This window comes from Silurus aristotelis (genome assembly GCF_946808225.1).
Source record: "Silurus aristotelis genome assembly, chromosome: 2".
Lineage (NCBI taxonomy): Eukaryota > Metazoa > Chordata > Actinopteri > Siluriformes > Siluridae > Silurus > Silurus aristotelis.
Window position 1 is genome coordinate 35,092,624 of NC_139575.1, and position 24,137 is coordinate 35,116,760.

General features: G+C 36.8%; 3 protein-coding genes and 1 long non-coding RNA gene across 5 annotated transcripts in view; 2 read left to right on the top strand and 2 right to left on the bottom strand.

Annotated features, from left to right (window-relative positions):
* Positions 1 to 15,896, top strand: part of LOC310716318 (arf-GAP with dual PH domain-containing protein 1) — a 172,388-nt gene extending 156,492 nt beyond the window's left edge. For both annotated transcript variants that reach the window (XM_083523370.1, XM_083523369.1), the window contains 10 exons: positions 3,941 to 4,071; positions 5,458 to 5,549; positions 7,324 to 7,406; positions 7,520 to 7,632; positions 10,369 to 10,515; positions 11,190 to 11,273; positions 12,187 to 12,249; positions 14,054 to 14,125; positions 14,503 to 14,734; positions 14,940 to 15,896. In XM_083523370.1, the coding sequence (XP_083379496.1) occupies positions 3,941 to 4,071; positions 5,458 to 5,549; positions 7,324 to 7,406; positions 7,520 to 7,632; positions 10,369 to 10,515; positions 11,190 to 11,273; positions 12,187 to 12,249; positions 14,054 to 14,125; positions 14,503 to 14,734; positions 14,940 to 14,968 (1,046 nt within the window). In that variant the 3' untranslated portion in view covers positions 14,969 to 15,896. The remainder of the gene's footprint in view (positions 1 to 3,940; positions 4,072 to 5,457; positions 5,550 to 7,323; positions 7,407 to 7,519; positions 7,633 to 10,368; positions 10,516 to 11,189; positions 11,274 to 12,186; positions 12,250 to 14,053; positions 14,126 to 14,502; positions 14,735 to 14,939) is intronic.
* LOC310716464 overlaps positions 7,639 to 24,137 on the bottom strand; it is a 325,142-nt gene continuing 308,643 nt past the window's right edge. The window contains exon 4 of the long non-coding RNA XR_014530571.1: positions 7,639 to 7,853. This is a non-coding gene — a long non-coding RNA (uncharacterized lncRNA). The remainder of the gene's footprint in view (positions 7,854 to 24,137) is intronic.
* On the top strand, positions 15,991 to 18,715 carry uts2r4 (urotensin-2 receptor 4). The gene has a single exon (XM_083523408.1). The coding sequence runs from the start codon at positions 16,648 to 16,650 to the stop codon at positions 17,740 to 17,742; it is 1,095 nt and encodes a 364-aa protein (XP_083379534.1). The 5' UTR covers positions 15,991 to 16,647; the 3' UTR covers positions 17,743 to 18,715.
* lgals2b (lectin, galactoside-binding, soluble, 2b) lies at positions 20,856 to 23,589 on the bottom strand. Its single transcript, XM_083523774.1, has 4 exons — positions 23,491 to 23,589; positions 22,534 to 22,613; positions 21,879 to 22,047; positions 20,856 to 21,031 (listed from the first exon to the last, which is right to left on the bottom strand). The coding sequence occupies exons 1-4, from the start codon at positions 23,491 to 23,493 to the stop codon at positions 20,885 to 20,887; spliced, it is 399 nt and encodes a 132-aa protein (XP_083379900.1). The 5' UTR covers positions 23,494 to 23,589; the 3' UTR covers positions 20,856 to 20,884.

Genomic DNA, 24,137 nt, shown 5'->3' on the forward strand with positions numbered 1-24,137 from the left:
GTGGCCTGTAAAGTGTTTCTATACATCACATTGTCTCTCTTCCTGCACTTAAGTCTCATCACCCCCACACTCTTTGTCTCTCTCTCAGACTTAGAAGCAAAGGAAGTTGTCATTTGCATGGACAGAAGAGATCACTGATAACCATGCTGATTCATTTCTTGGAAAGTTCTTTCTATAATTGAACAGGAAATGTGTTTAAATGATGAAGGATAACACTCAATGTGTGATATATGTGAACTATATCCTAGCTAAGAGCAGATCTTGTATTAGCATATGTTTGTAGAAATTGTATAAAGTATTTTGGAATTTTCTATGCGGCGAGGCGAAGGCGGTTCCCTACGACAAGAACAGACATGTCCAGGGAGAAGAAACTTCAAAGTCCGATAAAGCAACACTGCGGCGCGCATTAGTTCTTTTAAAAAAACGAAATGTCGAGGCTTGCCGCTTGGCAGAACCACAGCGGAAAGTTCAAGCTGCATTATTCAATGCGTATTAATGCTTCAGACACTGAAGCATTGTTGCATTCTCGATTCAGGTTTGCATAATATGCTTGTGCTGAAATGCTAACGTTTCTCTCGTAACAGCTTTTACAAGGACGAGTGAGGAAGCTAATATTTATATACATACTACTATAATAGATATATCCTGAGCATTAATATGGTGATCATTGATTGAAGGAGTCTCCAGTTCCAGTATCTTAGAATAGTCCTTAGTAACAGTAGCTATAGTCTTTAGTAACAGAGGAACTGCTTACAGCTGCTATAATGTAAGTGATAACATGAACAGAAAGTGTGTGCACAGATGGTCCCCCAGTTTCTATGGATCGATTTACGTTTTTTTTTTTCGATCGTACGATGGCGATAAGTTTCGCGCAGCAGGCTAATGTAGCAACGTACGCTTTGGTCTCCACTCGCGAAACCGCCGCTGGTCCAAACGCCACTGTTAACAATATACTACCCCATACCGATCCCATGTCTCGACCGATGAGGTCATAAGAACGCATCTCCATCCTAAGTCGTGGACTACCAGGACTGATATTTGGTACCACACTGAGGTATAAGAAGATTAAAACATGCCACCACATGGATAATTGTCCTCCAAAAGCTTCTCCTTTGGTCTTATATTTTTCCCCTGAGATTTTTCTTCTGTGATTTTTCTCTGTCTTCCGCAGTCTCTTTTGTATCTTTGTGTCGGGAATGAACGGCATTCACACAATCCAAAGCATTTCTGGGCAAAAGTCTTCAAACTGCAATAGTGATTGCGAAATGTACTATAGTCATTTATTTGTTTATTCAGTAAGACCTTCATCCTGGTCAGGGTTCTGGTTGGATCTACTGCTACAGCTATCGATCATTTTAGTAATGGATTATTTATTATCGATTAGTAAATCGATGAATCAAGTAATCGGATAAAAAGTAGTTTTTTTTACTCATTAAAGAACAATACCAAATATGATTGATAGATTGATTTGAGTGATTTGTTTCCTTTTCAGAAAATTTTACATTTTCATTGCTGAAATTGCAATCTGTGAAATAAATAAAATAAATAAATAAGTAAAATAATAAATAAAAATATAAAAATCCTTTTTAAATTACTTGAAAAAAAAAAAAAGGTAAACTTTCTGTACGATGTCTTCTTTATGTTTTAGTTTGAAATGATCCCAAACTGTGGAAACTTTCTGTTGATTTCTTCGGCCTGAATCTCCTCCTTGTCTCGCTGTTTTCTCTCCGTTCCTCCATTTTTCATTCTTCAGCGTCGTCTGTGTTTACCTGCACAAGGATCTCATTTATAAGCCACTTTGTTCAGCCTCGTTTTGTGCATACGGCACTCTGAGCCCTGCGTACGCACAACGTGGAAACACAAAAGGCGAAAAGGGAATCGGCGTCAGATAACGCGTCCATTCTATATGTTTTTTTTTTTTTTTTTGTATTCGAATTACTGGAGCTACTCGAGGAATCGTTTCAGCCCTAGTTGGATCCGGGCCTTATCACAGGAACACTGGATGCAAGTGAATCAGACAATCACAATATTTTGTCTGAAGAACATAATATAACGTTATATCAGGGGCAATATTTGTATTGATTGTTTTTTTTTTTTATGTTGACTTCTGAGGTTTTTCTTCAGCAGTTCCTGCCACAGCAGGAAGTTTTTTTTTGTTTTTTTTTTCGTTTTGATATTTGTTTCACTTTCATTGATGTAAACTCACCGTTTTTCAGCTCTCTCTAGCATAAGCTGTTCGGAAATATAGTATCTTGCTGATGATGTATTGGAGAAAGTAGAAAATTTTCTGATTTTTCCTCTGAGAACTTGTTTTGTGGGTGTTTTATGTGTGTGTGTGTGTGTGTGTGTGTGTGTGTGTGTGTGTGTGTGTGTGTGCGTGCGTGTCTTAATTTGCACAATAACTTATGTGAGTCTGTAAGATAAAACTCACAGGTGTGGTGACACACAGATAAGCACAGTGTGGGTGAGTGTGTGTAGTTATAAGGAGTGGACATTCACCCAAAACGGTTGTGAAACTTTAGAACACTTTTATACCACCAATGTCACATTCCACACATTTCTCTCTTTCTCGCTCTCTCTCGCTCTCTCTCTCTCTCTCTCTCTCGCTCTCTCTCTCTCTCTCTCTCTCTCTCTCTCTCTCTCGCTCTCTCTCTCTCTCTCTCTCTCTCTCTCTTTCTCTCGCTCTTAATCTCAGGCTCGAAATGGTACTTTCCAAGTTTCAAGTTTGCAAAATCTCATTCCTTTTCTTTAGTTATTACTTAATAGTCGGCAAAATCAGAAGATGTTTCTCTTCCTTAATTTTGTGATTTCGTGAAAACTACCAGGCATTGCACAATGTTTCATGCGAATATTTATGAAACAGACGTAAATACAGGGCTTTGGTTACAGCGCTGTCACATTTTGTGGAGGGGAAGGAACCTCTTAATACCTCATGTTTTAACTGCCGTTGAATTGTGTGTAATGATGCTATTATTCACTGAATAGCCAAAAGTTTGTGGACATAAGTTTAGTATGTGCTTTGAACATCCCATCCCCCCCGACTCTTTTGGGAAGATGTTCCACTAGATTTTTTAGTTGTCTCTGTGGAGATTTGTCTTCACGTTGGTAAAGTCAGGTACTGATGTAAGGTGTGGAGGACTGGGTTGCAGTCGGCGTTCTGATTCTTCTCGAACGTGTTCAATAGGGTTGAGTGTCAGAGCTCCGTAACAGGCTATTGAAGATCCTCTACTCCAAACCATAAACCAGGGGTGCTCACAAATGCACAAGTCAATTTGCGATCGAGGTATTTCCCCTGATGTAAACCATATGTTTATGTCTTATGTTCTGAGAGATTACATCATTCATTCATTTGTTCATATTCATATTTTGATAATCTATCCAGTGAACACACAATTCCAGATATACAGGACACCCCATGGAGACACACACACACACACACACACACACACACACACACACACACACACACACACACACACACACACACACACACACACACACACACACACACACACACACATTCAAACACTCATTCACAAGTGGCAGTTCAACTATAGGCAGTCATGAAGACTTCACATAATTATAGTAAATATAATATATTCTAGTTATATTTGTATATATAAATGCATTTATATACATATGCAATTTGTCTAAATGACAATCAACCTTTAGCATAAGTGTCTATGTGTGTTTGTGAGACTCAGTCAGTGGTGTAGGAGGTATTCATATTATATGATGTTATATTTTCTGAAGCACTTACACAAGGATAGAGCCATTATTCGAGTTTTGTTAATAGATTCCTTTTCCTGAAGCGAAATCTTTTTAAATTCTGCTCTTTTTTCATACTGCAATTCTTCTGAGACCATAAAAAAATGGCAAACCACATTATTTAAACACAATGTCTCCTTTTCTTTGCTGCATCCTTTGTATTTTGTTTCAGACCCAGAATGGGGATCATGCTCTTTGGGAGTGTTTATTTGCCTCATTTGCTCTGGAATCCACCGGAACCTTCCTAACATTGGAAAGGTCAAATCTGTCCTACTGTCCAACTGGGAGGACTTAGAGGTTCAGGTAAGTGAAAAAGACTTTAACACTTTATCTTATCTCACTTATATCATAGTGATGTTGAATTCTCAAATCTGTTTGGACAAAAGGTTTTGATTAACTTTCCATACCAGCAGTTTTTAGCAAATTCCAGCTTGGAAAATCACAGGTTAATATTAAACGTGTTATTGTTTCTGTAGTAACAGGTTACAGACTGACTGATATGGCAGATGTGCCACATAACCAAAATCTGATTATTATGGGTTTTTTTGCCACAGGAAAGTCTTGGACAAAAATACTAAAACCATGTACTTTAGTTAAAGTAAAGACTCTAATGTTACTCTTAACACACATCTATTAATATAATGATATTAATTAGTTAAACACTGATTGATAGCTATTAAAATTATCATGAGCCCAGAACTTTATTTTCTACTACTTAAAAAAGAAATTCACACATTTACGGCAAATTAGCGTCAGGATTATCTTCTTTCATTCATTGCTTTTAGAATGTTTTGCTTGCTGTTGAACTGACGTTGAACTGTATATTCGTGCTAAGTAGATACCACGAAGCGCCAGTCAAAACAAGCTCAAAACAATCTTTACCGCATTCGGTGTTTTTTTTGACCAGTTAAGTTTTGATCCACTCATAAATAAAAAGAAAAGTAGTTGTAAAAAGACTTTAAAAAGACTTTGAAAAGAAGTGAAGTCGAAGCAAAAATCTCCCGAAATGGAAATACTTTAGTAAAGTACAGATATGTGAAAAAGCTACTTAAGTACAGTAATGATTTACATTTACTCTGTTACTGTCCACCACTGTGTATAACATTACATTGAATATTTGGAATATCAAATAATATAAAATAAATCAGTTTTAAATTCTTATAAAATATAATCAAACAAAGACAATTTTGACCCAAGGAAAATAAATCAATGTAGCTCTGTAGTTGTATTATTTTGACTAGAAACTGTAGTTAGAGCTCCAAAGTCGGCTAAAATGGCGTTTATACCAACCGCGTAACAACTAACTAGAAGTGAAAAAGTAAGACATTATTAACCTTAATCATAACTTTTGTCAAATTGCTGTGGTATAAGAGTAATAAAACATGTCAGGATTGGTTCCTACTGTTTAACTTGTGGGTGTACACAAGTTTATAGACTAAAGCATTGTGTTTTAGTTGTCATCTAGCGTCAGTTTCATTTTTTAATGAAGTTAGGACGTTGCTGCATGGATATTTTTAGATGTTGGAATTTTTCCTCGATCCAGCAATGACACTTTAGTGTTTAATCACTTTCTGCACCTACACAATGAAGCGGTTTATTCTTTAGCATACCTGCATATCCACAAATGTCATGTGTTGATTATGTACAAACCTGTCTGTTGAGTGTTATCTTTTTTTGTTTGTGTTTCAGTTCATAGCCGAGAATGGAAATCAGGCATCCAAAATTAAATTTGAAGCTTTTGTGCCAGTGTACTACTATAAACCCACACACAAAGACTGCCAGTAAGTCCGCCAGTGAGACCAGATGGATCTTTTTTGCTTTGCCAGAGTGTTGATATGTACTTTGAGTGCTGATTATAGGTTAGATTGGGCTTACGGTGGCCATGTGGTGTTTAACTAAGATACGGTTAACATAGTCTAGCCTGCACCAGTATATCTGCACTGAAACAGAGCAGTATGTATTTATTAGAAGTAAATTCATGCTCAAGTGTGGATGTGTATGTTGGTTACTGCTATAAATAATACACAGCTATGTGAAAGTAATAGAGAAGTTCTGTAGTTTTGTGTATCTAATAGCTTTGTTGTATCATGGCCTGTTGGGTGAGGGTTGAGCGACGAAAAGTCAAATAAAGATATATTAAGATACGTACTGATAACTTTATAATGCATTATATAACACCATAAAAAAAAATAAAAAAAAACTCTGGCTGAGATCTGCTTACACACAAGGGCAGCCTGGAGTGTGTGCATGATGCCTCGATAAAACAAGAGGAAAAAATGTATTTACATATAGCTGCAAGCAGTGATTAAACGGCCCAAGCATGTTTTGCTCTCAGCCCATAGCGAAAGAAGAATATCAGAAGCCATTGGGACTATTGGAACTTGTTCCAAAGGGGATATAGTACATTTAAAGGCAAAACATTAAGCAGTAAGTGGGATATGGAAAAAGAAGCAAAGAAATAATAAAGTGCAGAAATCCAATATGGTAGGAATGTGTTTCTAGGCAGTTGTGTAGGGTATAATTGTGAATCTAGTGTATGTCCATATGTAACGAAGTGCAAAACCTGTGTATAAATTATAAATTGTACAACATATTCTTTGTGCTGTATAGATTCAAATTCAGAAGTATAATAATAATAATAATTATTATTATAATAATAATGATGATGATGATGAAGTGGTCATCCAGTGGATAAGATGTTGGACTTCTGAACAGAAGGTCATGGGCTCAAATCCCAGCACCACCAAAGTGGTTGTTTTATATTTGTCACTGCAGAACAGTGAAATTATTTCTTGTCATATCCCAGCAAGCTAGGAGCTACAGTGTTCCTGAGTAATAAAAGGTTATGGGCCTTGCTCAGGAGCCCCAAGAGTGGCAGTTTGGTAATACCAGGGCTTCAACTGTGACCGTACAATCAGTAACCCAGAGCCTTCAGGGACCTCTGAGCTACTACGCTGTCCTGGTTCGCTGGGTCCTTAATTTACTCAGGATAAAGACGTCTTCCCAAATGCCCTAAATGTGAATTATAATAATCATCATTATTCAATATATTGCTTGTAAACTTTTGGTGCTTGGGCCCCTAAATAATATAGCCAATCTACCCAATCTTATTTCTATGAAGGGCCATGGGAGAGAAAAAAAATTAAATAATAATAATTAAATTAATCATTAGAAAACATTAAACTGTAACCTGATTAACTAATGCAGTTTTATTTTCAATGTTGTAGATCTATATTATGAAAAATAATCCAATATATAGGGTTCAATGTATAACACAGATATTCCGTGACCTCTCATAAGAGGTCTATTTTTTTCTTTCCAAATGGCATTTTTTATCATTTTTTTTCCATCATATTGTATACGACATGGCCGGTCAAATCAAAAGTCAGTTTGGGCATCTAGGATATACAGTAGAAGCAACAAAATGATCTGCTTTAGGCTTAAAAAAATCCAATGTATCAATCTCTTTACACATAACTATATAAATATGTACTATATCGTGTGTATAAATTTGAGTTTAATGTGTTTTAACTATATGTGTATGTGTGCGTTCAGAGTCCTGAAAGAGCAGTGGATCAGAGCTAAATATGAGCGGCAGGAATTTACCCAAGACGGTAAGCCGCTGGTGTATGAAGAAGGTAAGTGCTAACCTTTACTAGGAGACATCAACATCCACACTTTGATTTAGGAGCCGATTTACAATCAGAAACCTCAAGAACACAGCAATGAGTCATGTTTTTCCTGTTCACAGGGATGAGAGACGGAATGCTAATGAAGCGGGGACGAGACAACGGGCAGTTCCTCAGCAGGAGATTCGTTTTGTCCGAAAGAGAAGGGACGCTTAAGTATTACACGAAGTTCGATGTAAGTTTGACACAAAGTTAATAACAAACTCTTTAGCATGGCTTAACAATGAGCTTCGTTGACCAACATTTTATATTTAGATTGATTTCTTCTTGGTTTTGTCAAGCGCATTCTCTCAGCACCAGTTAATTTTGAGGTATGACAACACTACGGGGACCGAGGCGTGTCCTGAGAGTGACATAGAATACAGATTAACATGGCAGAGGTAGAGCTGCATCTTCCTGGAGACAGAACAGAAAAGAAACAGAAAGAACATCTGGTTTTATTGAATAATCTTTTTTTTTTTTGCCCTACAAAGTCCTGTTTGTTAAAGGGCCTTTAAAAAAGGGTTTGTTTGCAGTCTTGTGTAAACCAAAGAAATAAAAGCGAAATATCGGTACCATATTGAATTGCATAGCGTCGTACATTGAATCGAATCAAAATCAGATCGCACTTTTTATTTTTATTTCAGGTTCGTGTTTATGAAATAATACGAAAATCTATTTTTTTAGCAGAACTATATTTTTTTTTCTTTTTGTAAAAAAAATGAAATAAGTGTTTGAATGCTACTCCACATTTTTGTCACAAAACATAATTAAGGATAAATGGGTGTAATGTTTTTTTCAACTAGACATTAAAAATAGGGTCATGGATTTGGCCACGAATTCCACTGTATTCTGTGATGCAACGCTGCAATGATGCATATGCTGGCAGAAAGGCTGCGAAGCAGGTTGCCTTGTAATTGTACACATTTTCCTCGACATGCAGCTGTGAAAATATAGATGGGGTGAAGCGGCCTCAGCACTCCGTTGTAATAGTGTTTTAAAATATTCATGTGTGCCGAAGATGAAGGGTGCGTGTCGGCGAGGTTAAACACAGTTTTTTCTCTTCCGACCACTGCTTGTACAACCTCTCCTGGGTTATTTGTGCTAGTAGTTCAACATAAAACCGTTCGATGACGAGGTTGCGGCACGGCAATTTAACATTTCCGTTTAACGCTCAACAATAGAAATTCGATTTGAAACCTTATGTCATTGTGTATACCACTTTTGTGACAGCATCAAGGAATACAACAGAATGTCAATCCTTAGAAGGTGTTGTATGAAATCAGCATTTTGCCTCAAATTGGTAAAAATAAATTATATGAAAACTTAGTGCTGAATAATAATCAAGATTGTGGTTATGTATACTATTTAAGGTACTGTGTAAACAGCACATCCTGATACCCTTATTTTTCAAAAAGTACCAGCACACATTTTATCCATTTATAGTTACGGTAGATTCAATGCTACCTCATGAAAACATCATGTTCCTGTTATCTCTTACAGTGTGGTAGATATTAACAGTAGTTCCCTCATCACCTCTATTTTTTTCTGTGTTACTTGAAGATAACATTTAAAAAAATCTTTGCAGCTTGTCGAACTACTGGTAAACCTCATAGCACAGTAAACAGCTTATAATAACTCTCTGTACAAAGAACTGAAGCGATGAAGACTCGATCCATGAAGGTGAAACAAACATTTAATTTCTTTCTTTAAGTCAATGTGTAATTTGTTAGTGTAGAATCAATACAACATTCGAGCAGCCACATCAGTATAAATCAGTCCTGCCAGAGCTAATGTTGTAGAAAATTAGTACAAAAATGAACACAATGAGAACAAAGAATTCAGCAGCACTGTTAAATGAAAAACACGACACCCTGGAGTATTTTTAGAACGGATTTTCTGTGCATCGGGGTAAGAACGTGAGAACAAATGATTGAAGGAGCATGAAGGTTGAATGAACCCTAAAAGCAGGGATGTATTTCAAATAAGTATTTCAAATATAAAATGTGATTTTGTCATTTCTATTTAATACGGTTTATAAAAATCACTTTATATTTTGTATGACTAGTCTACATGATGACATCATAAAAATGCGGCCTCTGATTGGTGCCTATTCAGTAATTTGTCCAGACTTGTTGAGATCAAAACAGAAAATTGATCCACATGGAAGAAGGTGGTGAAGATAAGAAACGTTCAGACTGTCAGCTTCCAAATAGGTGTTTAATGATCGATAAATAAATATTTGATTGCGGAATATTGTACACTAATTGAAGTAGCTGTTTAGTAGGACCACGATTTTGCATAACACTGCATGAAAGACTGTCTGACACATAATATATTATTGTATTTATGATTAACAATCAAATGATTAATTAGTTATAAACTAGTTGCTATGAATGCAGGTGCCATTAATCGGCTCTTTTGAATGACTTGTTTGTCATTGAGTCGGTGTTGCTGATGTAAAGTGTCTCTTCGTTACCAAACACCAAGCAACTAAATTAGGATACAATTATGATTCATTCTAAAACTGTTCAACATTAAACTGTTGGTTACTGTAAATCTAACCTTCATCTGGAAGATCACAGGGATTATGTGTGTGAATATTTGATCTGTTAACTGGTTCAATATGTCAGATTTATTGTATGGCTCGGCCAGAGAAAAAGCTGTTGCTATCAAACATTGTTTACTTACAGTCGGTGTACTGGCCAGTTGATGGAAGGTTTTGAAGAAATATCATGCACCCTTGTAAAAGTATTTTTAGTATCTTTTTAAATACAAAAATACAGTAGTTTATTTCGAATACACTTAAAGTTATTTTCTTTTTAAATACATGTTGGTGTATCTCCTTCTTAACCCTGCCTAAAAGTTGCTATAAACACCATTTCTTTGTGTTCTTTGATCCTGTTTGTACTTGTAATTTGCATTCCTGCAGGCTAAAGAACCTAAAGCTGTAATAAAGGTGGACACCATTAATGCGTCGTTCCAGCCGGAGAAGATCGGCAACCCTAACGGTCTCCAGATCACCTATCTGAAAGACTACAACACTCGCAACATCTTCCTCTATCACGAAAACAGCAAGGTCAGGATTTGAATACATTTTAATATTACTGAGGCTATAAATGTATGGGAGTTATGATAATCATGATGTGGGCAGCATCCAAATAATATCTGCTTTATACCGTTTATCCCTTGGTAGTTCTATATAATGTTAGTTACTTATCACTTATGTTAGAGTAGCTTCATGTAAGTCAGGTCCTAATTAGAGATTTCTCCTAATGTACATGGCATAAAAAGCCACTCATCTCACACAATACTGACAAACTGCAAAGCATTAACTTTACTCTAAAGACTTTCATCTGTCAGAAATCCCAATCCGTTAAATTTCAATGGTAGGGAATAAATACGTGTAGAATTGTTGAAAGGGTTTTGTAACACAGAAAAGTTTTGAGTATAATGAATAGTTTGGTTTATTGTTAAACTAGCAAGCTGCATTTGATTTGTCTTATTCATTTAACTACCAAAAGAAAACAAGCAAACAAAATTGTATAGCCGCTATCATTAAGTAGTAATAGGAACTAGCGTGTTTTCTGGACATTCCTCATTTAATTTAAATAGAAAAGCAATCCTCAGGCCTCATCACACCACATCCTGTAAATGGTTCTTTATGCAGATTTACCAAGATAAACTGTTCTTTTTAATGTATTCAGTCCAGTCTTGATGTATGTGGTTTGTCTGTCTGCCTCTCTGGATCAGGAAATAGTGGACTGGTTCAACTCGATTCGAGCCATTCAGCTACACTACCTGAAAGTAGCTTTTCCTGGCGCTTCGGACCTGGAAGTGAGTAAATACAAGATATTACCACCATCTTCTTATTATTCAGTTATTCACCCTGAATCAACTGTTGAATAAGTTTTATAAATGTTTTAGTAGAACCAATAGGGAAATGTGTAAGTGAGAGATAGGAATGTAAGCTTGGAAAGCCTAGAGTTTCTTTCAAACACACACGCACACACACACACACGCACACACACGCACACACACACGCACATTCCTCTTCTTCTTTTCAGTTCCTGTTAATTTGTCCGACTCATTTCTCTGCTATTGTGTTGCTCAAAAAATGGCACAGATACATTTCAAATTGTTGTATGTGAAAATCTATTGACATGAAAACACGTCTGTGGACAAGTTGAGTTGCTACATTGCAAAGCAATATGCCTTCGAAAAGGGGGGGGGGGGGTCTTGTTTGTAAGTGTGTAATATTTCACTTATTTAGTAAAATATATAATAAATACTAAATATAAAATATAAGTATTTACTATTACTATTTAGTCAAAAATACTGAAATATTTGATGTTCTTTTGATGTATGATTACCTGATAAGTATGCTAGCACAGCAAAAATATTTCATCTAAGATCTAACCACTACTAGGCAGCTTGCCAGTAAACGTCCAACATATTTATGGAAAGCTGCTTTACTTAAAAAATTAAAAATAAGGCTTTGATATGAATAATAAAAGCATCAGCTGTGTATTTGTTCGCCACAAAGCTGCCAACACTCTGCCACATAGTTTGTAGTAGAAACATATTGCACTTCATTGCAGCAAAAATAAATCTGTCCATATAAAATGTATTTAATTGAATCCATTTATTTCTGTTCTATAAAAATGTTTTTAATTTTTTTTCGATGCCAGCCACATTTTGCACTTGAACTCGACTCCCTTCTAAAAGCCTTGTTTGCTCTTTTTTTCAGTTGAAACCGAAGCTAACGCGGAATTTCTTGAAAGAGGGCTACATGGAAAAGACGGGACCACGGGTAAGATCACGTTATCAGTTTCTCATGCTAATCTTCAGGTACTCCAATTATTATTATTATTATTAAATAACTGATGTATGCAAGCCCTAATATGCAACAGGCAACAATTTCTTCAACATACACTGTGTAATTGACATTGAAAAAAACCCGAACCTGTATGTACAGTATAATACAGTAATTGGGAGTAATAATCATTTAAGCCTAGACGTTTTCAAAACTCGGTATCATACTTGCAGGAAAGGCTCTGTCTTGTGGCTTGTGGCATATTGGTCTAACCTCTGAACAAACTGGTGCAACCAGATTCTAAAGCAGTTAAGACTTCACATGATCAGATTAAGAATCAATCTGGTGGGAATTTTAGTGGGTGTGGTACTATTAATTCTACTACTAGTACTTAGTACTACTACTTCTACTGCAATTACTATTAGTACTCTTACTTCTACTACTCTTACTATTAGTACTAATACTACTATTAGTACTCCTACTGTCAGGGATTCACCCTGCCACGCCCCCCTCTGTAGCTGTCAGGGATTCACCCTGCCACGCCCCCCTCGATAGCAGTCACGCTGCTTCCCAAGATTACCGACAGCTGTGGCTCATGATAGATCAGACTACAGAAACTCACGTTCTTAAGTCACAGGCTGTCGGTCGTTATATTGTCAAGCTGGACAATCGCGTGGCTGCTCGGCCGCCGGCTGTATATGCGAATTCCACTTCCGACTTGGATTACTCATTGCCGAAGGCTTTATGGATTATGCTTGGGACATTCGAACTCATAGCGGACAACGCGTATCGAGCGGATGTCTTTGTTTGTTCTTTTCAACGGCTTATGAGTGTTTTTGTGTTGTACGGTGTTTTGAAATAAAAGGACAATGATCGGACTATATCGGCTTCCGCGTCTGCAGCCTGACACCTACTGCTACTATTAATTGTACTACTACTACTACTATTTGTATTTCTACTACTAATACTACTGCTACTATTTGTACTACTTTTATGTTTACCATTTTTACTACTACTACTACTACGACTATTTGTACTATTACTAATACTACTACTATAACTATTTGTACTGTTACTATTTGTAACACTACTACTCAACTACTAATAGTGCTACTCCCACCACTACTACTACTACTACTTCCACCAGTATTACTACTATGTGTACTATTACCACTACTACAAAGTCTACTACCACAATTTGTACTACTTATACTATTACCACTACTACTACTACTACTACTTGTACTACTATAATTTGTACTACTTATACTATTAGTACTGCTACTATTTGTACTACTATTACTACTAATAATAATTATAATATATTAATAGTGTCATTGCTGTTGTTTTTTTTATTTTCCTGCTTTTAAAATCCAGTTCTCTGTGCTTTACAATGTAAAGTTCCCAACGTTTAGAAATTTCTAAAAATGTTGTTTTTTTTATTATTATTCTATTAGTCAAAGTAACACATAATAGAAGAACACAGACAGGCAACAAAGTATAGTCATAATGAATAAGGGGGTGAGACGGGGAAATCTGTGACAGGTTTCTGTATTTGTTTGACATTTAGTTTATTCAAAAGTAACACACAAAAGCTCAAAAGTCAAGTTTCTTCACACAGTCTTGACTAAACTAATGATTTTGTTGATTATGTGTCCAAATACACTGTCTTACTGTTGTTGTATACATCAAGGACACAAAGTGTTTGGTAAATCAATTGAATAATACGTGTTATCTTGTATTAATTTTTCTCTCGATCTGTTTTTATGTTTATTTTTTAATTTTATCACTTACTTTGCAGCAAACAGAGGGTTTTAAGAAGCGCTGGTTTACCCTGGATCACAGGAGATTAATGTACTTCAAGGATCCTTTGGTAGGACTGGTTTTTTTTATTGCTACCTTCCGTGTAAAGGCTTCTTTCTGAGAAGTGTCTGGTGGAATGTGGTTTTATAAACTGAACTGATGAAACTGACATTCATTCACACAGACTTATCTTCAACTATACAGATTTCTCACCTTCACAGTCTTTTCGCATGCATACATTGTAAACTATGCTATCGTATTTAGCAAATGTATTGTTATCAGCTCTAAGTCATTGCAACGTCCATTGCACAATACCGTCCAGAAATCAAGGCTTAGGCATACTTCAACCAGTGACTCACTCGCTGTTAAACATCATGTAGTCTTAACATGAGCAAGTTTCATAATACCTCAGGATATAAAGCTCTTGTGCGTGTTTGTGTTTGAAAGGATGCGTTTGCTAAAGGCGAGGTGTTCCTGGGCCATCGAGATCTGGGTTACAGCGTCAGTCCCGGCTTACCACCCAACACCCAAAGAAACGGCGCCTGGCAACATGGCATCACCATAGTGACACCTGTACGCAGTTTTCTGTTCACCTGTGAGACCGAGGCAGAGCAACAGGATTGGCTGAAGCACTTTAATCATGTCATCAGCCTGCAGATGTCGCCGCAGGAATACAGCGGTGAGTGAGACACACATGGTGTATGTGCCAGTGCATATGTGCACATAAGACAGGGATTTTTTTCAGATGAAACCTACTTATAAAATGTAACAATAAATATGACACAAGATTTACGTATTCCAGCTCACATTATTGCTTCATTCTGCTTTTGATTGCTGGTTAATAAAAAAAAAAAACGGATGTTGACTCCATTTTTGTTTTTCAGTCGAAGCCCTCTTCAAGCATAAACACTGACGGATTCAGCACTTTTCTCAACCCCAGTCTGACCCATCACCTCCTAACTTTGAGAATGAAACACTACTTGTTTATTTTTATACACAGAGTACTTGAGTGCTATTAGAGCTAGTGCGTTTACTGTAATTATCAAGCCGAGCAGCCAAGAGGATCAAGATATATTTCGGTCACTTTAAACGTTCCTTGTATTGTGTATTGTTGTATGTGTTTCCTTAACAGTTAACTAATACATTATCCGATTTACCAATGTGGAAGTTTGGTCCTTGTTCTTGTTTAAATTGCTGATTGAGTTAGATTCGCATTTGTTTTGTATTAAGGTGCCCTCTGCTGGTGAAGTTATGCCATGTTATGCTGAGCTTCTACAGGAAAAATCCACCATCCATGACCTGATTTTTACCAATAATTATAAATAACGTTAAAAACCTAATCCCTGCTTATAGTGATGCACCTAGAAAGATTACAAGCTTGCAAACTTGCTGCAGTTTCTCTCCAATACTGAAGGTGGTGCTATGCAAGGTTCTTGACAATTTCCACAAGAAGATATAGTGCCCGAAATAAATTTGCTTAGTCAAACCTTTTATATGATTTGTGGTATTGAATGTTCCACAGAAGAGTTCGGCCGGCTGACATGCGCAAGCCATAACAAAGAAGAATAAAAAAGTAAACAAGATGATATACAGAAGATACAAACCCATAATCACTCATTATGTTTCAATACAAACAGAACCCATGTCATTTTTTTAACTGTGCTTCCAAATACACATTTATGACATGCAGTGTAGTTAGTTCCTGTTATTTTTTTAACATTACAAATATACTTTTGTATAAAATAAATAACTGCATAACGATTTCAAAGCAAAAGAAAAGAAAGATGGAATCTGAACATTCATGCAATAAATACACTGAGGACTGTCATGTCTCTATGAAATCATTGTGGAACTGTTTTAACATTGTGTACTGGTACAGTCAAAAAATAAAAATCATTATTCTTAGTGTTGTATGATAGTGTGTGTGTGTGTGTGTGTGTGTGTGTGTGTGTGTGTGTGTGTGTGTGTGTGTGTGTGTGTGTGTGTGTATGTGTGTGTGTGTCACTGGCGTTTGAAATGGCACCCTGGTGTTCAAAGTCGAATCGGGCAGCCCAGATTTGAGCGTCTCCTAAATCTAACATGTCATGTGCAGTTGCACTTACGTGCGAGTGAGAGTTTTAAGAGGCGAGTGACAGAGAAAGAGGGACAAAGAGAACAGAACGGTTGGAAAGGAGAGAAGGGCACTTAGCAAGAAAGCTAACCGAAGCAGAAAACTCAAACTCATGGCACTTAACAAAATCGCTTTGGATGAACGACACAAATTCAAAAGCCTGGATGAAAACATTGGAAGCTCTAAGCATTGCCGATGAAGGACACCAGAAAAGCTGTGTTTATGTTGCCAGGAACATCCATTCAGCGTTTTTTGCGGACATTGACCTTTGATAGAACAACTGGACATTTTAAGCTTTGGATAATGACATTGTTTCAGATTCATGTATCGGTAAATCTAAGGACTAGTCTGCCATGTCTACAAATGTTGATGTTTTAAATGAAGAAAGAGGAGCTTGCTCCCCCAACAATACCCACTAAATTACTTGGATTTTTATACATTTTTTGCTTGGCCTATTTAATTTGAGTGCCATACTGTGGATCATGAGCTTGGTGCCCAATGCCAGCATCTCTGTCCCTTCCAACTCGGGCACCAGTGGAACAGGAAGTGGCTCGAGTGGAGGTGGAACAGGCACTGTGTGGGTAACCCCTCTTCTCGGTGCTACCCTGATAACCATGTGCATCCTTGGTGTGGCGGGGAATGTTTACACACTTGGCGTGATGCGTTCTGTGGTTTTGCGCCGCTCCGGCTCGATGTACGTATTCATTGTTAATCTGGCGGCTGCTGACCTGCTCTACCTGGCCACCATCCCATTTGTGGTGTGCACTTATTTTGTCCATGACTGGCTCTTCGGTGAGACAGGGTGTCGGGTTCTGCTCAGCCTGGACCTGCTTACCATGCATGCAAGTGTCTTTGCTCTTGTAGCCATGAGCCTGGAACGTTACCGTGCTGTTGCATCGCCATTTCGTGCTCGTCGATCTGCCTCCAACTCTGCCCGGCGACACTGGCTAGCAGCTCTTGCCATCTGGGGTGCTGCCCTGGTCCTCACACTACCCATGATGGTGATGATCAGGCTGCGGGAGGGGCGTCCGGGTGCCTCCGGTCTAGTCAAGCACATTTGCTTTCCAACATGGACGCCCGAGGCTTTCAAAGCCTACCTCACTGTTCTTTTCTTCACAAGCATGTTGGTGCCAGGGCTAGTCATGGTGGTGCTTTATATTGGGTTGGCACGGTGCTACTGGATAGCACAGTCCAACCTGATGCAAGGAAGAAAAGGAAACAAGAATAGCGTCTGCCTTTCAACCTCTTTTGGGCCATCTAGGCGGAAAAGGCTTAAACACAAGGTCGTCTGCATGATTTTCGGCATCGTGGTGGCCTATTGGGCATGTTTCCTGCCCTTCTGGGGCTGGCAGATGGCCAAGCTTTTCTCAACTGAATCCCTGCGCTCATTGACACCTGCCACACACACCTACGTCAACTTCTTTGTTACATGCCTGACATACGGCAACAGTTGTGTGAATCCACTGCTCTACACATTGCTTACCCGCAACTATAAAGACTACCTTGCACAACGGGGACAGGCTTCAGGCTCGAGCCGTATTGACCAGGGCTCGGGGTCAGGAATCAATGATGTTTAGATGGAATTATCTGTGAAATTATCTGACGGACATGGGTAACGTCTACTTAATAATATACCACAACTGCATTTTGTTATTTAATATTCCCAACCTCCCATCCTGCATATTTTTAGCCTTTTCCCTGTTCTATTACACCAACCTAAACTCAGCAAAGATTATTATTAGCTAAGCAGATGCATTGGGCACAAGGGCAACACTAAAATGCTAAATAAGACCAAGGGATACTCCAAAACCAGGGTTGGGAATCTGTTGGTTGCTCCCCCAGGACCAGGGTTCAACACAATAAAAGATCACCAAATACTTTTTTTGACCCAACCACACTGATTATGCAATGACTTGAATAATTGACATGTTCTAATAAATATTGGTATGTGATGGACTTCCAATGTGATGAACTGATAATGAACATACAGATTGCCATGGATTTGAATTAATTTGTAGCATGGACTATCTTTAATCCTTCGTTTATATTTAAGCTATATATGTGTGATATCCTGATGTTTAACATCTAAAGGTGCATTCTGGACAAATAAATGGTGTGTATGATTCGAATGCGAACTGAAAATGTGCATGTTCTCGTGTATGTGGTCATGGATATCTCGAGGTTGAACATGTCTGTACTGTTCCCTTATGCCCTGGAATGTTTCTTCAGGCTGACAAATTCCTCACTCTCAGCCACAGGGCTTTTCGAGTAGCAATGCAAATTATTCCTACTTAGCTGTGACAGGAGATGATAATGCTGACCTGAACAATGCCTGATGAACCATATGACCTTTGGCTTGGTGAAATCATTTCGGTAGCATCACAAAACGAGACTCAAACTGGAATTAACTAAACCAGGGAAGTAAAAGTGGTAGATAGTAGATAGTAGGGGTGTGGTCAAAACTTGTTGGTGAGAACTGATTTTGCCAATGTTACTGGTTCCAAAGCTTAGAATGACAATACATTGTTAACTGCTCTTGATGATGGTACACACCATGGCAATGGGGTTTAATGTGTTACCACCCCAAACAACATCCTTAATACTTTTATTCCTTACATACCACAACAATTTGCCAACCATAACAATTGTATTCATTTAATAAAGAATGTTATTTTTATCCATTTATATTTACATATTAAGAATATGTGCCTCCAAAATTGTTGTAGAAGTTTGAAGAAGCGAATATGGCTGAAAAAAATAGTCCTGATACGTTTGTCCATATTGTGTATGTTTGGGATCTTAAGTTTGTGGACACCATCACACACATATACTGTACAGTAAATATCCCTTATAGTCCTAGATTGATTCCCCTGATGCTCCCTGAACCTATTTTGTTGATCTTGGAGCGTGTCTGTGGAGATTTTATGCTCATTCAGCATTAAGAGTGTATGGCGGGGCAATGATGTTTGGCGAGGAAGTCCTGGCCGTAGTCATTCAGCTCACTTTGACAGAAAACAGGTTTGGCCACATTGGTTCCAGTAAAGTGACTTTGTTACGTTACAGCATACAGTGCAAAATCTTCCTGTGTCAATTGTTGGAAACCATGTAATAGTGTGATGGTCAGGTGTTTTGAAGGGGACAGAAAATAAACGTTAAAAATATCTTAGTACATTTATGAAATATTATTAGTGTTATTCACTATTAATACTAGGGGTGTAACGGTACACATATTCGTACTGAAAATTTTCAGTACCAAGCTTTTCTTTCGGTACACACGTGAACAGAATGCAGTCCTTCTCACGTTCGAAACAAAGTTAAACTCTGTGATCCCTCAGGAGCGTATTAAGTGGCAGACCACATATTTGTTTAGTCATCGCCTCAAACTTTGAGTGCATTTGATTATTATTAGTAGTATTAGTATTAGCCAGGGGTATATAAAAAAAAAAATAAGAGTTAGCGCAGTGTCACTGTGGCTACTTACTCCGTACTGGAAAAAACTATTTGTTTTGCGCATGCATGAAAACCCAAAAGAACCCATAGCGCTAGCGTTAGCCGCTAGTCGCTTCTTGGTTAGCAGCTAGAGCTAGCACTATGGATTTTTTAGCATTGAAAATCCTGACAATTCCACATATTAAGGAATGAGTGAATAAGTGAAGGATGGAAGGAATGAAGACATTTGTTGAATTGTGCTGGGGTAAGTAGAACAGTTAAGTAAATCATATCTTTAAAACATTCAATATTAAATGTAAAACGAAACAGGCACACACTTAAATACACATCTGTATTACCCAAATGGGGTCTAACAAATGTAAACAACTAAACATATTTTCCTTTTTTTCATTTTATTTAGACTCTTTAGTTTATTGCATTTATTTGATTTATTCTAATTCATTTTTATAAAATATTATAAAGCATTATTTTATATATTATTTAACCAAGGCATATTATTTAAAATTGTTTAAACTGCTGATGTTCACAAGTTCCCCTGTCATGATGTTTACCTAACTGTACCGAAATTGAACTGAACTGGGACTTAGAAACCTCGTTACACCATTAATTAATAATGAAGTTTATGGTTTGTTCATGTTTTACATTTACATTTATAGCATTTTGTCAGATGCCATTATCCAGAGTGCTTACAGTTATCTCATATATACAGTTGAGGGTTAAGGGCCTTCCTCAATGGCCCGGCAATTTCAGCTTGGTGGTGCTGGAAGTGCAATGTCTTTTTATATTACACCCCTTTGGCAGATGCCCTTATCCAGAGTGATTTACAGTACATTATTGGAGAAGTTGAGGGTAAGGGAAAGTACCTTATAAGTAGTAGTACCTGAGTACTAGGGATTGAAACTCATCACCTTCTAAACAGAAGTACAACATTTCAACCACTGAGCTACCACTTCCCTAATACCGACATTATGTTAAAGCCTTTTCCTTTTGTTTTATGTGTATGATCTTGCATACTGTATGAATTTATAACAAGATGACAGGAAATTCGATGTATTTTTTTTTTTATTTTATTTTTTTTTTTAACAATTGTTTAGCTCTTTCTGTTTAGACACCCTACTTGACAGGATCATGCACCAAACAAGTTTTTTTTCCGGGACCCTCAACTTAGAGACATGGTGACAAAAGCCTGGGTTACAGATTACATATTTAAGATGAATGGACTAGCACATTGCTTGGATACTCTTCGGATGAAAATCACTGCAGACCTCCTTATTTGATCTTGATGCCCTGAACCTTGACATCACCTTGCACGTCAATGTGCTTGAAGCTGTCATCGCCAAAGCGATTGGGGAAGCTCATCATGGTGCCGTTAGGAAGTTTGATATAAAATTGGTCGTTGTTAAAGCTGATCACCACCTGTTAAAGAGGCAGAGAGAGAAACGACCAAAAATATTAAACAAGTTAAGTATGCTAACAAATGGGGAAAGGGCTTTTTTTCTAACTCACACATTTTTCTTTTTTCCAAACCAAAAAAAAAAAGTGAAAATCCGATAAAAAAAAAAAAAAAAATTCATATAAACAGATCTTAAAATTTGGAAATATGTAAGACAATTGGACAATTTCTAATCAAATATAAGCAAGGATGTGATGTTAACCATGTTGAACAGCAAAAACTATTTAATATAAAATGGACCACCTGAAGTTTGTGGTGTACCAAATAATAAGAAACTCTGAAATGTTTCTTTAAATTTCACTCATATCATTTTACTTAATTTGCTGCCAATTATATAACTTATAATGAATATTTTCATTAAAATTGGAATCAATAACTGGTCAAATAGGAGCATTTTTACCAACGCTCAGACGATTTGACCCTACGTCACAGCCATTCATTACAGGTTTCTTGATGGAGAAATATTCCACTAATGCAATGTACAGAATCCAATAATAATCGCTGGTTTACTTTTATGGCCTCTGGCTTTCTTTGTCAGCATAAAGACAAAAAGAGAATAGATAATAAAAGTGCACTGGTGCAAAGGTCTTGCTATATGACAGATGGCCAGTATGACTTCACTGATAACAAAAGCAATATAATCTAGCTGAGAACATCAAATATCCCCTATAATTAGAGAAGATGCACAATTTACAACATTTGTGGCTCATGTGTAAATGTTGCATGTATAAGCGTTTAATTACTTTAACGTAAATTGAGCTGAAGTGTTATATTTCATATATTTCATATGTATTAAATGCTGAAATCCACCTTGAAGGATTCGTCCAGGCTGAATGGGAAGCAGTGTTCCCTCATCTCCTCGCCCCATCCTCCTTGATTGGAATTGCACACAATGATGTTGCTGTCACTCTGGTAGTTGAAGCGAGGGTTGAAGTGGAGCGCGATGTTGTTAGAATCATGACCGATATTGATGGAGAATCTGCAGAGAGATAAGAGATTGTTTGTAAGATTGATGTTTGAGATGATCCTAAGAGAACATTAAACATGGCTAATTAAGCCTTAGTTCTCTGGTCAACAGCAGGTGTTTAGGGTTGCCAGGTCTCAATCCATTCACATTTAACTATACTTCCATAACCAATATACAACCAAATAAGCACATAGTTATTGGGCACTGGAATATGTTACACATTTTTTTCATGACAAACTTTCCTTGTTCTTGATAGTTCTTTTCAGACTCTTATGGCAACAAGTTCATCAGATATATAAATGATTTGATTGGCAAAATACATTTGGGTTAACTTAATAGAATTTGTATTATTTTTGGATGGATGGATGGATGGATGGATGGATGGATGGATGGATGGATGGATGGATGGATGGATAGATAGATAGATAGATAGATAGATAGATAGATAGATAGATAGATAGATAGATAGATAGATAGATAGATAGATAGATCACTTACAAACTACCTCCAGACTTTGGTTTGCCAGAGATGGTCAGCTCCTGACCAGCCTTGAAGGTCATGTCCTTTACAGTGAACACCTACACAGACATGAGCATGATGTAAGATCTCACACCTACACACACATTCTTTTTTAATTAAACACAAACTAGTACACACTTGATAACATTGGAAAAAAAGGGAACTGATCCAGGATCAGGATATTCTATATCTCTCCAGGCCTGCAATAAAAAAGCCTGTTCTGTTAGTAGAAGTTAAAATTTTTATTGAGTGTTAGATAAGCGTGGTGTCAGTGCTGGGATAGGAGACGAGGTTATCTGTATCCTGCCAAGCCCAGTGTTAATGATCAACACAAATGATTGCATTGGTGACAGGAATGCTAGGTGACATTAACAGAAATCAGGAAGACACGCCGTTCACACACGGTCTTGATCATATTTGAATTTAAATGCAGGTCTATTTTGTATGTAAATTTTACATAAAAAAAGAAATTTCAATATTTGATCCTCATAATTAATCTGTATGTACCTGAATTTTTCCCCCTTTTTTTCTGAGCCACACCTAGACCCCTGTTCGTTTACTAATTCATACATTTAGACGGTTTTAAAAATGTATAATATAAAATAAAATAATATAATACAGTACAATACAATACAATACAATACAATATGATATTATATGATATGATATAATATAATATATGATATAATATAATATAATGTAATATATAATATAATATAATATAATATAATATAATATAATATAATATAAACCTCTAAAGGTTGTAGTCTTTATTTTTTTTAGTTTGGCTTACGACTACTACAAAAAATATTAATAATGAAGGAATAAATGAATAAACATTATATAAAAAAATAGGTAATTATACAAATCAATAAAAACATAAAATTGTATATAAACAGGTAATTACAGTAATGCACATTTCCATGGTCTACTCACCATCTTGTCCTTGATGTAGTGAGAAAAGGAAAATGGTTCCGACAGAAAACGTTCTGAACTTCCTGTGATGACCCTTTATAATGCCTAGGGCAATGCTCCATCCAATGGGAGCTCAGAGAAAGGCTAAAAAACCAATCCCATTAAAGTCTATAATCATACAGTGTTACTGTTGCTTAAGGAGGAGTGGGACTTTATTTCCTTCTGTTTGCCTCTTTTTATTTGTGATGCATAAATATTAGTTATTCTGCTTAAATCGTCTTATCTCCTGTCCAGAACTGAATTAACTCGAATGACTCTTAATGAACACAGAGTAATTATAAAGCAACTGACTGCAGAATTATTAGATTGGACAAATATGAACCCAATGGGGTTGTAATCCATACCGCTTGAGATGTTATTCTGCTCACCACAGTTGCAGTTTTTTATCTTTAATAATAATAATAATAATAATAATAATAATAATAATAATAATAATAATAATAATAATACAAATTGTAATAAACAAGGTATTTCGATTTTTAACACTATTCATATTTTAGATTCTCTGTGTGTGTGTGTGTGTGTGTGTGTGTGTGTGTGTGTGTGTGTGTGTGTGTGTGTGTGTGTGTGTGTGTATGAAAATTTCAGGAGATCAGTAAGTTTCAGTG